The sequence below is a fragment of the Thamnophis sirtalis genome, unplaced genomic scaffold (genome assembly GCF_051295495.1).
Source record: "Thamnophis sirtalis isolate CommonGarterSnake01/CBP01778 unplaced genomic scaffold, rThaSir2_p1.2 scaffold_13, whole genome shotgun sequence".
Lineage (NCBI taxonomy): Eukaryota > Metazoa > Chordata > Lepidosauria > Squamata > Natricidae > Thamnophis > Thamnophis sirtalis.
The window spans coordinates 8593334-8607857 of NW_028261393.1; the positions used below are offsets into that span (position 1 = coordinate 8593334).

At 42.1% G+C, this 14524-nt stretch overlaps 1 protein-coding gene across 1 annotated transcript; it reads left to right on the forward strand.

The window, feature by feature from the left end:
* Positions 1–981: 981 nt before the first annotated feature.
* LOC148042984 (uncharacterized) lies at positions 982–11036 on the forward strand. The gene is made up of 5 exons (XM_087727675.1): positions 982–1226; positions 2504–2699; positions 3327–3473; positions 8048–8182; positions 10704–11036. The coding sequence occupies exons 1-5, from the start codon at positions 1224–1226 to the stop codon at positions 10823–10825; spliced, it is 603 nt and encodes a 200-aa protein (XP_087583801.1). The 5' UTR covers positions 982–1223; the 3' UTR covers positions 10826–11036.
* Positions 11037–14524: the final 3488 nt, after the last annotated feature.

Sequence of the window (14524 nt, forward strand, 5' to 3'; positions counted from 1 at the left end):
TCCAATCTCTTCTTAAAACCTTCCAGTACTGAAGCATTCACAACTTCTGGAGGCAAGTTGTTCTACTGATTAATTAAGTTCGAACTATCAGGAAATTTCTTCTTAGTTTTAGGTTGCTTCTCTCCTTGATTAGTTTCCACCCATTGCTTCTTGTCATGTCTTCAGGTGTTTTGGAGAATAGTTTGACTTGCTCTGAGATATCGGAACACTGCTATCATGTCTCCCCTGGTCCTTCTTTTCATTAAACTAGACATACCCAGTTCCTGCAACCGTTCCTCATATCTTTTAGCCTCCAGTCCCCTGATCATCTTTGTTGCTCTTCTCTGCACTCTGTCCAGAGTCTCAACATCTTTTTTTATATTGTGGCGACCAAAATTGGATGCAGGATTCCAAGTGTGGCCTTACCAAGGCATTATAAAGTGGTGTTAACGCTTCTATCCCTCTGTTAATACAGCCTAGGACTGTGTTGGCTTTTTTGGCAGCTGTACAATATTGATGTCTCATATTTAAGTGATTGTTCCTAGGACTCTAAGATCACTTTCACAATTACTGCTATTGAGCCAGGTGCCACTTTACTATACCTGCTATTTGAGCATTGCTGTTGTTTTGCCTAATTGTAGAATTTTACTCCCCGCCACACTGAATTTCATTTTGTTAGATAGTGCCCCAATGTTGAATTCCGCCAAGGTCTTTCTGCATCTTAAGCCCATCTTCTGGAATGTTGGCTCCTCCATCCAGCCTCTTGCATCCAAAACAGGTGAGATTTTATTGGCTCACCTTCTTCCTTTGTGATTGGAGGTGTAGATTGCTACGTGCAAGAATAAAAGAACCCCTCCAAGGGTCTGCCAATGAGCATAGCCTCTGTGACATCACTGAGACTCACAAAGGAAGGCATGGATGGAAGCCATGAGGATTCTGGGAAGGAGAGGGAAATGTGTATCAGGCACTGTCTGAAGCTGGAAGGCAGCATAATTTCCAGACAAACATGGTTGTGAGTAAGAGGTTTTTGAGTAGCAGAAATGCCGTTCGATTTTCTTTCTGCCAGTGATGTACCAAGGACGTGGGTTATCCAGAAACCTTGGTCAAAAATCATGGAAGGGGCATCTGTGCATGCACAACATGGGGTGCAGTTATACCAGAAGAAGCCCCAGAAGCAATGTACAGCATCTCAATGACACAGTCAGCATCTTCACAGCATCAGATGGTGGCATCTCCAGCATCAGATGGTAGCGAAACCAATCTGTTTCTCACCGGCTTAGGAGTTATTACTATGGTTGTTAAAACAGCAATGTTTAAATTATTATTTTTTAAAATGGTTGATTTGTTGGCATAGAGTCCACTGTCCCAAATTCTGGATGCTTCGCAACCTGTATTTGTTTATTTGATTTTTATCCCACCTCTATTATTGCTTATAAGTAACTGTAAGGGAGGCGGTGGCTCAGTGGCTAAGACACTAAGCTTGTCGATCAGAAAGGTCGGCAGCTCAGTGGTTTGAATCCCTAGCGCTGCGTAAAGGGGTGAGCTCCTGTTACTTGTCCCAGCTTCTGCCAAGCTAGCAGTTCGAAAGCACGTAAAAAATACAAGTAGAAAAATTGGAACCACTTTAGTGGGAAGGTAAGATGTTTCCGTGTGATTACGGCGTTTAGTCGTGCCGGCCATTATTGACTGCAGCGATGTCTTTGGACAGCGCTGGCTCTTTGGCTTTGAAACGGAGATGAGCACCGCCCCCTAGAGTTGGGAATGACTAGCATATATTTGCGCGGGGAACCTTTACCTTTATAAGTAACTCATTTTCTGTCTATGGCCAAGGTGCTCATTTTGATCCCATTTTTGATTTCATCTATCCCAGAATTTTGCCAACTTTGGCATCTTGAAGTTGTGCAGACTTCGATTCCCAGAATTCCCTCCACCGAGGTTGAGAAAAACACTGATCTGCCCTAAAGATGATATCATCTTGTCCTGCTCAGCAGGGTTGTTGTAAAGAAAACTGAGACCATGTCATTTTCTTAACACAATTGTCCAATGAAAATGTCAGGTGGAATGCTTCACTTACATCAGGGGTGTCAAACTCTAGACCCACAGGGTAGATTCGGCCTGCAGGGTGCTTAGATCTGGCCTGTAGGACTGCCCTGGAAACAGCAAACGACCGGCCCGCAGTACCTCTGCCAATAAAATTGGAGCTCATGAGGGCCACGTAAAGCCCTCCCAACCTCCGTTTTCCGTGGGAGAGGTTTGCAGGAGGCCGTCACAACCGAAAACGGAGCTCGGGAGCCCATTTTCACAGGCAGAGCGCTTGGACTATCATAGGTAACCTCCCAACATGAGTGACATCGAGCTGGCCATGCCCCCACTGCCATGCCCCCTCCCCCTGGAAGTCAAACACAACACTGATGTGGCTCTCAATGAAATCGAGTTTGACACCCCTGACTTACATGGGCAGGTGACTGGTGAACCTTAAATAGACTGGCCTATTTTGAAGATAGGATATTTTTTTTCCTCATAGGAGTTGGACAAGATTTTCCCCCTGAACTTCCCGAACAAGCTGTACCGAATTCTGTCTTCCATCAACTTTCTCCTGTTACTGGTGACCACTTCAAGTCCTTTGTTGCTAAGGTTCAAAGTAACCCATGGCTCTTTCATAAATGGATGGTGGACTGTTTGTGATGGGTACAGTTGCAATACAATTGTGTCTGCTTCGGGTAAGTGTCATAGCCTGTTCAAATATTTAAGCCCAAATCCCGGCCCAACTGCTTACAACTGTGTTTTTTCAACTTCAATAACTTTTAATATGTGTGGACTTCAATTTGCATAATTCCCCAGCCAGCATTGTAGACTGAACATCTCAAAGGTGCCAAGGTTGAGAAACGCTGACTTAGAGCTTATCAAACATGCAAATAATATAGCACAATGTGCATTCAGAAAAGTTAAGGAAACCCTAGATGTGGCATAATATGAATATTTACTTTCTCGCTCTTTCTCACTGTGTCATGGTGGTGCAGTGGTTAGAATGCAGTATTGCAGGCTAATTATGCCAACTGCCAGCAGTTCGATCCTGACCAGACTAGTTAGATCTATTTCAAGCTATTTAGCTCTCATCAGCTAACCCTACCCTTGCTGAGATTCAAACTTGGGCTGTTTTTACAAATTAAGGCAGTTACATTAACCTCTAAGCCACAAGCTCTCCTCCCTTATCGGCTGAGCCAAGAGAATGATTAAATGTTTTGTCAAAGTCCATGAATTTGGAAGTTTAGTGCCACTGGAACTGACACGCAGATCGGAAGCTTGGTTTAGCATGAAACAACTTCGAATATAATTGTTTCCCATAGGCTCTTTGGCGGCTGCCCGAGTCCTTGCCATAGGTGCTGCTTTTTCTGGCTTTGTTGCTTTGATTTCTGCATGGAGCCTGCTGACTCGCGTGATGGGACGGGAGATAGACGATAACCTGATTTCTTCAATGGCTCATTTCAGCTCAGGTATGGCTCAGGTATGATGTAAACCCCTCAGCTATGCAGGGATGATAAGAACCTGAGCTCAACAAATGGGTAAGTGAGCTGTTCAAGATTCCGTGCTTGCCCACCATTGCTCAGCAGAGGTCAATGCCCAACCGTGGCCATTTCAACTTACAGAATTTCACTGTCAGCATTACAGAATAATGGAGTTGGAAGGGATCTTGGAGATCTTCTAGCCCAACTTCCTGCTCAAGCAGGAGACCCTATACCATTTCAGACAAGTGGCTGTCAAATCTCTTCTTGAAAGCCTCCAGTGATGAAGTACCTCAACTTGGAAAGCCAAGCTGTCCCACTGGTTCATTGTTCTCACTGTTAGGAAATTTATCCTTAGTTCTAGGTTGTTTCTCTCCTTGATTAGTTTCCACCCAATGTTTCTCGTCCTGCCGCTGTGGAAAATAGGCTGATCCTCTCTTTTTTATGCCAGCCCCTCAAATACTGGAATACTGGTATCATGTCACCCCAGTGGTGGGATTCAAATAATTTAACAACCGGTTCTCTGCTGTCACGACCAGCTGGGTAGGTGGGGCTCAGTGGTCATGTGACTGGGTGGGCGTGACAAACTCAACATCACTCAGGTTGATGGGCACTTCGCCTTCACTGTTACAATGTAATTAAGGTTAAGTGGAGAGGCAGTTTCTGTAAGCAGGGCAATAAAGATTAGGCTAGAAACAACACCAGAATATTTCCTTCCTGCCTTCCTTACAGGATTAGCTCTGTAAAGTGGGGGGGAAAAAACAAAAGCAGATTTCTTCTAACAACCGATTCTCCAAACTGCTTAGAAAGTTAACAACCAGTTCTCCCGAATAGGTGCGAACTGGCTGGATCCCTCCACTGTGTCACCCCGAATCCTTCTTTTCTTTAGACTAGTCATACTCAATTCCTGCAACCGTTCTTCATAGGTTTTAGTCTCCAGGCCCTTAAAAAGTTGCTCTTCTCTGCACTCTTTCCAAAGTCTCAACCTCTTTTTTAAAATAATGTGATGAGCAAAATGGAATGCAGTATTGCAGATGTCTTACTAAGGTTCTATAGAGCGGTGCCAATACTCCACGAGACCTTGACTCCACCCCTCTGTTTATGCAATCAAGGATTGTGTTAGCTTTTTTTGGCTGCTACACCACACTGCAGGTTGATATTCAAACCAGTGGTGGGTTCCGGATCCCGTAGCAACCAGTACGGTTGCAATGGGGCCCGGCGTCATCCACATGAATGTGTAAGGTGCGTGCACACACATGCGCGCCGTGCCCATGCGTCGTACCTGCCAGCGACACCTCCTCAAGCCTCCGTGATGTTCCAGCTGCTCTGCGGAACGTCGCGCAGGAACTTTATGTGCCATGCACGTGCGTGAAAGTGCTGAAGGCTTTAAAGGACAGGTAAGGAGCTTGGGTAGGTGGATGGGCCCTCTGGAGCACAGTACCGGAAGGGTACCCAGTGCTCCGGGCAGGCTCCGGTACACCCGTACCAGGTCGTACCACCTTCAACCCACCCTTGATTTCAACAATTGTCCACTAGGACTCCAAATTCATTCTGGCAGCTGAAATCCATACATCTGCAAATAATAAAAGCTGGGAAACACAGATTAGAGCAGCGGTCATCAACTGGTGGTCCATGGACCACTGATGGCCAGTGATGTGTCCATGATGTGTCTGCAGATGGTTGGTAAGGCCTATACGGGCATGGAATAGCAATAGCAATAGCAGTTAGACTTATATACCGCTTCATAGGGCTTTCAGCCCTCTCTAGGCGGTTTACAGAGTCAGCATATCGCCCCCACAATCCGGGTCCTCATTTCACCCACCTCGGAAGGATGGAAGGCTGAGTCAACCTTGAGCCGGTGAGATTAGAACCACTGAACTGCAGATAACAGTCAGCTGAAGTGGCCTGCAGTACTGCACCCTAACCACTGCGCCACATGAATATGAAATATTCTGCCACATGTTGGGCTGACATGTGTGGGCACCATTGTTGCGGCATTTGCAGCTCTGGCTTTGCGGACTGCTGGCTTCTCTTGTGCTATGGTTGTCCTCCTGTCCTCAGATGTCTGGTAGCCTTGGTGGATTAGCATGTGCCATGTCGATCGGTCTTGTGCCAGGTTTTCCCAGGAGGTGGTGTCAATATCCAGGGAGTTCAAGGAGGCTCTCAATGTGTCCTTGTATCACTTCCTTTGTCCCCTGTGTGATCACTTCCCTTGAGACCGCTCCCCATAGAGGAGCTGTTTGGGGATGCCGTGGGTGGTCTGGCATCCTTGCAACATGGCCTGCCCAGCTTCACATCAGCCGGGCGTGAACTGATGGTAGGCCTGTTCTGGAGGGGATTTCTGTGTCTGGCACCTTGCCTATTATTCAATGGAAAGTCAAGTGGAAAGCATATATCTTTTTTTTTTCATTTGTTTTCTATCCCACCCCCTTGATTTTCTTTTTTTTATAAAGTTTTTTTTATTTTTATTTTTCAAAACAAACAGAACACATAAAATCTTCCTTTTTTACATACTGTAGAAAGTGTATCAGTTGGTTACAAAAGGTTTTCGTGCATCTCTTCCACAGTCATCAAGCATAATTCATATTAACTCAAGTATTTTAACTCAGATATTTATACATGTTACCGTCATTATACCACCATTTTCATTTGACTATAGTTGTTTAAACATCCTTCATCATAAAATATACCAAGATTTAAAACATAACCACATTTCATTTGCTATTTCTAATATCCTCCAATGACACTAAATCCTTATGTCCTATTCTAGCTAAACATCCATAATATTTAATAACAAAGTTTTTTATCCTTCTTTTCAAATCACTGTTTACAAATTACATCTCATTTCCTTATATTGTACACACACACAAACGTGTGTGACTGTGTGTGTGTGTGTGTGTTATTATCATTATCCCTCCTTTATTTGACTATATCCTGCATCATATCATTTTCTACCCTAGTAATCAAGACTTAACTGAATCTAACTTAATTCTTTATTATTATTATTATTATACAATTGTATCACAGCGGCCAGTTGTTTCGCCGGATTTGGCATTGGTTACTAGTCGGGCCCCACCCAGGGGCCTAGGACGTCATAACGTATTTTCGTAATATGCGTGCAGATCCAAGCAGTGTGGCTTTTTGCATTTGACTGATGGTGATTTTGTCAATTTTTAACTGTTTTAAATATAATTCCAGTGCTTTTAGAATAGCACCCAGTGTGCCAATTACCACTGGAATTATCACTGTTGGTTTGTGCCATAGTCGTTGAATTTCGATTTTTAAGTCCTGGTATCTTGCGATTTTTTTCATGTTCCTTCTCGGCGACCCTGCTATCACCTGGTATTGCGATGTCTATGATTGTGACCTTATTTTTCTCAACCAGTGTGATGTCTGGTGTATTATGCGCCAGTATTTTGTCGGTTTGTATTCGGAAATCCCACAAGATCTTGACCATCTGATTTTCGGTGACTTTTTCAGGCTGATGTTCCACCAGTTTGTTGCTGTTTTAATATTATAATTTTTGCACAAATTCCAATGGATCATTTGTGCTACCGAATTGTGCGGCAATTTATAATCAGTCTGCGCAATTTTTTTACAGCAGATGATGATGATGATGATGATGATGATACAATTGTATCACAGCGGCCAGTTGTTTCGCCGGATTTGGCATTGGTTACTAGTCGGGCCCCACCCAGGGGCCTAGGACGTCATAACGTATTTTCGTAATATGCGTGCTGATCCAAGCAGTGCAGCTTTTTGCATCATTATTATTATTATTATTATTATTATTATTATTATTATTATTATTATTATTATTATTATTATTGACCTTTATATATAATCCAAAAGGGTTTCTAATCTTCCTTTCATGGGTACCATTCAGTATTCATATCCAGTTATTACTTATCATAACACTACACATTGTATACATTATTATCATGATCAATTATTTATTTAACTATATTATCACTAAATTTCGCTAAGTTTAGCTAGTTTTACATTATACTCTTCCATCTATCAACCTGTATCTTTCTAGTAACAAAACAGTGTCATATCTTCTGCCATTTGTGGCATCAGTCCTCTGATCATCTCCTTAATCAGCTTTGTATGGACTCCTCTTAGCAACTCTTTGCTTATAAGATCTCTCATGTAATTTTGATGCCCTTTCTCTGTTTCCTTAATCAGCTTCTCTTTGATTGTCGGTGGTGTTATCAAAACGATTGCTAATAAGATTTCTCTCTTTAAATCCATAAATTCTTTTATTTTCTCCTCTTCTGTATCTTCCCATCTGGGGTAGGTTTCCCCTCCATTTAATTCTTCTTTCGGTATTCCACTATTTCTGTTTTCAGGAACAAACCAATCACCAGCAATTTTACCCCCTTGATTTTCTATCTTCTTGTTTCATTCTTTGTTTTGTACACTTGTACTGGATTGAAAAATTCAATTATTTACGTGTGATTTTTTTTAAAAAAATCCAAAGAAGTTCAATTTTTTTTTGAATTAAATTTTGGATAATATGGACACTCCTAATACGGACTCTGAGTTCTCTACTTTATTTGCAGGACTCTTCTTGCTGTGTGCTCTGTTGATTACTTTCTACAGTCTTAGAGTCAAGATTGAAATATACAACAACAATATGAGAATTTACGCTGGTTTCTACATCGGTTGCTTTGTCTGTTTTCTATCATTCTTACTAGGTAAGTAAGACTCTAAGTTAAGCGTAATTTTCAACAACAATCTCCTTTCCCCTATGCCTGAAGAGAAAAGTTTTTTTTTCTTTTTCTTTCTTTCTTTTTTTTTTTTTACTTTCAAAATACGTTTATTTCCATTTCCATTTCATTTCATACAATCACATGTATACTGTGCATGACCGGGGCATATAACATTGAATAATAAACACAGCCCTCGCTTTCATAGACCATACCCCCCAAAATACAAACCCAATATGCCACCTTGACCCGCCATACACCCTCTTTCACCCCCTCCAACTTACATTCTTCCTTCCAACATTCCCCTCTACTACCTACTTCCCCTCCCCCTCTATCGCTCCTCTCTCCCAATACATTCCCTCCCTTCCTTCTCCTCCTGCCTCCAATCCTCTCTCCCACCCTCGCTACCCCTCTTTCTTCTTTCACTCTACTCCTCCCTTCGGTGTATTTCTATTGTCTATCAATATATTCAGCTTGTCCTATTTTTACACTATTTTTACACTAACATTAAAAAGCCACAGTATACAAGTGCAATCATGTGCTTTGAGATCTAAGACATATTATATTTCCTCCCTCCCCCCTCCCCCTAACCCCCCCCTCCCTTCCCTCCCCCCCGACTTCCCAGAGCCCGTACACGGTATAGCTTTTTAACAAACACAGTCTAAGGTATCTTAAAAACAAAGCAGAAGAAAAGGATCGAAAGGATCTCTGCGTTGAACTCAGCTTCTTACTGTTACCCAAACAGAAAAGAGGAAAGTTTTGACAAGCCTGTGCTACCTGTTCTAACATATGCTGGCCACATGGACATGGACACTAAGCTCACAATTGATACAAAAGCTACAAGTGCCGCAAAAAGTCCTGGAAAGATCCATGCTCGGCACCACAAAGGCAAGCTAGAAAGACCTGCACACGGATTAGAGAACAAACAAAAATATACGATGCCATTAAAAGGGTAAAAGAATTGAAATTGGAAATGGGTTGGTCGCCTAGCGAGAACCTGTACACAGCATGTAGTCAAACAGAGGGCTGTGAAAATATTTACAGACCAGGGGTGGGTTCCTGCCAGTTCTAATATCTTCTATAGAAGAAGTTTCACAAATCTACAGTGTGGTTTAGAACCAGTTCTAGCTCCCTCCCCCTGCCCGTCCGCACATCATCAAGATGAAGAGCGAGAGGAGGAATTCTGGGAGTTGAAGTCCACAAGTCTTAAAGCTGTCAAGTTTGAGAGGCCTGTAAAGTTCTCCTGAGGGCTGGCGAGGGCAAAAATGTGACGTGTCAGGGGCTTGGGGGGTGAAAAATGGGTCTGTTTTTTGCAAAAATGGGGCATGCAGAGGGTGTGGGATAGTGGTGGGTTTCAAAAATTTTTAGAACCTCTTCAAAGCAGGTGTGGCCTGCTTTGTGGGAGTGGCTTGCTGGCCATGTGACTGGGTGGGAGTGGCTTGCCAGCCATGTGACTGGGTGGGCGTGGCCAACTTGTAAAATGTGGTGAAACTCACTTAACAATGCTCTTGCTTAGCAACCAAAATGTTGGCTCAGAAACTCTGGCATTTGAAGCACGCAAGTCTTAAAGCTGTCAAGTTACAAGACCCTTGCACCCATAACCCTTTAGGAAAAAAACCCAGGGGTATTCAAACTTGACAGCTTTAAGACTTGTGGACTTCAACTCCCAGAATTCCTCCTCCAGTCATGTTGTCTCAGGAACTCTGGCACTGAAATGTGCAAGTCTTAAAGCTGTCAAGTTACAAGACCCTTGCACCCCTAACCCTTTAGGGAAAAAAAACCCCTAGGGGTGTTCAAACTTGACAGCTTTAAGACTTGTGGACTTCAACTCCCAGAATTCCTCCTCTCGCTCTTCTTTTTGATGATGTGCAGACGGGTGGAGGGAGGGAGCTGGAACTGGTTCTAAACGGTACTGAAGATTTGTGGAACCTCTTCTATAGAAGAGGTTAGAACTGGCAAGAATCCACCCCTGGTGTGGGAGGCCTGTAGATTGGTCCTAGGGCCTGAGGAGGGCAAAAAAAAATTGAGGAAAAAAACAGCCTGTTTTTCGCAAAAATGGGCCCATATTTCACTTGATTTTGCTTTCCCCAGCCCCCAGGGGTATTCTGCAGGCCTCCCAAACCCTCTTTGTGAAAAATGGGATCTGTAGGGGCATGGTTTCGGGAGGCCAAAAATGCTGTGTTCAGTGTATAAGACGCACCCAGATTTTCACCGTCTTTCTGGGAGGAAAAGGGTGCGTCTTATACTTAATAAAAAAATTCGAAAATTTCTCTCTTCCCCCCCAAACATTGCTTTCCTCATAATGTGGCAGGGGGAAATATTTTTCTTTGTTGCAGTTGGGATAGCATTAAGAGTCAGAAATGTATCCCCATCTCCTGCCAATCACTTCGAGGTCCACCAGTAGCTTCGTGTTGACCTTCTGTCTGGGTGTGATGGATTTTACATGAGTTATGAGTTATGAAAGTTTATTTATAACATTCCTGTTATTTGTCCATTCCCCCCTTTCCAGGCACAATGAGTCTATTATATCATAAGGGCTTGATGAAAGAAAAGGAAAATGTGATCTCTGTCGTAAACGCAGCAGCGCCAGAAGACTTGCCACAATCGGACAGTGACCAACCGACCGTATAATCTATGCCTGATCTGTCTTGCTCACGAGTGCAATTGCAGGCATCCTTCACAGATCCGGCAAACCACAGATGCACTGAAGGAAAGGCCGTTTGGCCAACAACAATTTGTGATACTGAAGGCCATCTGTGAGCTGTGCCCGCCCTCTCGGCTGCCTGTTCTTCCCTGCTCCACTCACCAACACTTCTATTAAAATTGATGAAGTGATCAAAGATTATTGTCTATTCAGTCTTCATTTCTATCCTCAAGTGGATTTATCCTTCTTCATTTCTGAGACAGGGGCCATTTCTACCCCAAATCTATTTGCAACGCCAACAATGTATTTTTTTGGGTGTGTGTGTGTGTGGATGTTTCTGGTTTGGGGATGAATCAGGGAATGGTCACCCAAGGTTTTTTGAAGGCCAGAGATGTCCTTGGAGACTCCAGTTCAGGTTGCTAAACAGTTTTGGTGAGAGAAGGATTGGGATAGTTTGCATCTTTCTGCAGTAGCACAAACAAATGAATACTGAGCATGACGATACCATTATGGCTTGTTCCAAAAACCGTTAGAGAATACATCGATTTGTTCTTTGCACTTGACTGGAGCTTCCTCCCCCTATGCTCAGAAGTAGAAATATGGTTAGTATTATGATTATTAATAAATGTGCTTATAACTAGGCAATTTTTGTCTGAAATGGTATAAGGTCTCCTGCTAGAGCAGGGGACTGGACTAGAAGACCTCCAAGGTCCCTTCCAACTTCTATTCTATTCTATTCTATTCTATTCTATTCTATTCTATTCTATGCTATGCTATGCTATGCTATGCTATGCTATGCTATGCTATGCTATGCTATGCTATTCCATGCCATGCCATGCCATGCCATTCTATTCTATTCTATTCTATTCTATGCCTCATACTCACTGTTATTGCAGATAATTCTAATTGATTAGCATGCAAGTGGCTATATGTTCTCTTTTCCATATTTAGCAACCCCCGGAATGGAATCACATTGTACCTGAGCCGAAACCATTGCACTAACTGCCAATTACTCTGGATAAGATATAAAGTCCTGGTTTTTATGATTAAAAGCTCTAAGAAGACCTACATTCCAGTCTATTTGAAAGAATTCAAATGCCAAAGCTCGCGAAGGCAGGACAAGAAGCAATGGATGGAAACTAATGAAGGAGAGAAGCAACCTAGAACTAAGGAGAAATTAGTGGAGCCACTGGTCTGAAATGATGTAGGGTTTCCTGCCTGAGTAGTGGGTTGGACTAGAAGACCTCATTTCCAACTTTCTTATTGTTCTATTCTATTCTATTCTATTCTATTCTATTCTATTCTATTCTATTCTATTCTATTCTATTCTATTCTATTCTATTCTATTCTATTCTATTCTATTCTATTCTTTCTATTTCTATTTCTATTTCTATTTCTATTATTTCTATTTCTATTATTTCTATTTCTATTTCTATTTCTATTTCTATTTCTATTTCTATTTATTTCTATTTCTATTTCTATTTCTATTTCTATTTCTATTTCTATTATTTCTATTTCTATTTCTATTATTTCTATTTCTATTATTTCTATTTCTATTATTTCTATTTCTATTTCTATTTCTATTTCTATTTCTATTTCTATTTATTTCTATTTCTATTTCTATTTCTATTTCTATTTCTAATTCTATTTCTATTTCTATTTCTATTATTTATTTCTATTTATTTCTATTTCTATTATTTCTATTTCTATTCTATTCTACTCTACTGTATCCTACCCTACCCTACCCTATCCTATCCTCTCCTCTCCTATCCCAGACATATAATAAAATAGCAATAGACACCATCGTGTATGTAAATAAATTACAACAGCATAATACAAAATAGAGCCAGTTTGATATAGTGGTTCAGACATCAGTGTAGAAATCAGAATGCAGTGCATTCTAATTCTACCTTAAGCACAAAGCCATCCAGGTGTCCTTGGGCGGGTCCCTTTCTCCCAACCCCCAGGAAGAAGGCAATGAGAAGCCCCAATATCTTGCCAAGAAAACCACAAGGACTTCTCCAGGCTGTTTCCAAGAATCAACATAGACTCAACGGTGGAGAGACGCTCACCCACCCTGTGACACTTCCTGGTTTCTCAGTGAAGAAGATTCCATGACAGTTAGAACTGGTTGAATGGAATAGAATCCATCAATGTCGGGCTTGCTAAGCAAGGGCCATGGATAATGTTTGGGAAGATGGGATTACAGACAGTGTTTCCCACGTGGAAGGAAACCTAGAGGTGTGATTCATTTTGTTTAACCCCAAATTGTTTAACCCCAAATTGGATCAAATGTTACCCCTTTAATAGCCATCTCTTGGGTCCAAGGCCTTGCCATTCTTTGAGGGCCCATCAGCAAATCCTTGGAAACATTGTCCCTAATATTTGGGGGAGAATATTTATATTTTCATACTAACATTTTCAACTGAATCTTAATGAACGGGGGTTTGCTGAGAAAATGATCTCAGAAGGACTTTCAGAACCAACATGGAAGGCCAGGGGACTATTGAAGGAAACTTTTGTGGGACTCATTTAAACAACGTCACAATGATCTGCCCTGTGCTTCAACATGAGCAGAATTGTTTCTTGTTTAAATTTGAAGTGTTAGGTCTGGCGATTCTTTGTAGGTTTATTTTTCCTCACTCCACGTTGGTGCTTAGTTCTCCTGGGGAGAAGGGGGAGGAAGACATTTTCATCCTGTTTCTTTTTTATAACATCTTGGGATGATTTAGTAGGCAAATAGCCACATTCAAGCAGTGTGTATTCCCTCCTTCTGCTCTTTTCTCAAATAATGCTGTAGTGGAAATGTTCATGGGAGGTTTTTAAGGTGACAAACTGCTCCTGTTTCCATCCTAAATCCTACTTATGATAGCCCAAAGTCTCACCACCAAAATATTGGACGTCAGTCACCCTTTGGTAAGGGACACAATGGCTCAGTGGCTAAGACGCTGAGCTTGTCAATCAGAAGGTCGGCAGTTCAGTGGTTCGAATCCCTAACACCCCATAATGGAGTGAGCTCCCATGACTTGTCCCAGCTTCTGCCAACCTAGCAGTTCGAAAGCACGTAAAAATGCCAGTAGAGAAAATAGGAATCACCTTTGGTGGGAAGGTAACAGTGTTCTGTGCTCCTTTGGTGTTTAGTCATGCCAACCACATGACCATGAAGATGTCTTCAGACAGTGCTGGCTCTTTGGCTTTGGAAAGGAGATGAGCACCACCTTCCTAGAGTTGGGAATGACTAGCACATATATGTGAGGGTCAACCTTTACCTTTACCGTTATCCTTTGGGTACTATCACCTACTAGCTGGTTGGAGGAATGAATGGTGCCCCCCAACATTAGAAGACCAAGTTACTAGAAGACCAAGAAGGCCAAGTTTCAATAGCCAAGTTATCTACTTCTGAGTTACGGCTAGGCCTATAGATTTAGTTATCCAGTAATAATGGCTTGTAGCCCAGTTCTTAACAAGCAAGAAGAAGCGTTATTCTCACAGTGTTATTTGTTTCCCATTCGTTTCTTAAAGGATGGATTTTTTTTTTTTAAAGAATGGGTGGAAGAGGAAGTGGGCATCTTTTCTCCATTGTGGTTATTTTGCTGCTAATGTTGGCTTTCACCACAACTTCAGCCAAGATCTTTCGGCTCTTAGCCTTTGCAAGGAATGTTATGACTAAAACATAAAGAAGGGGA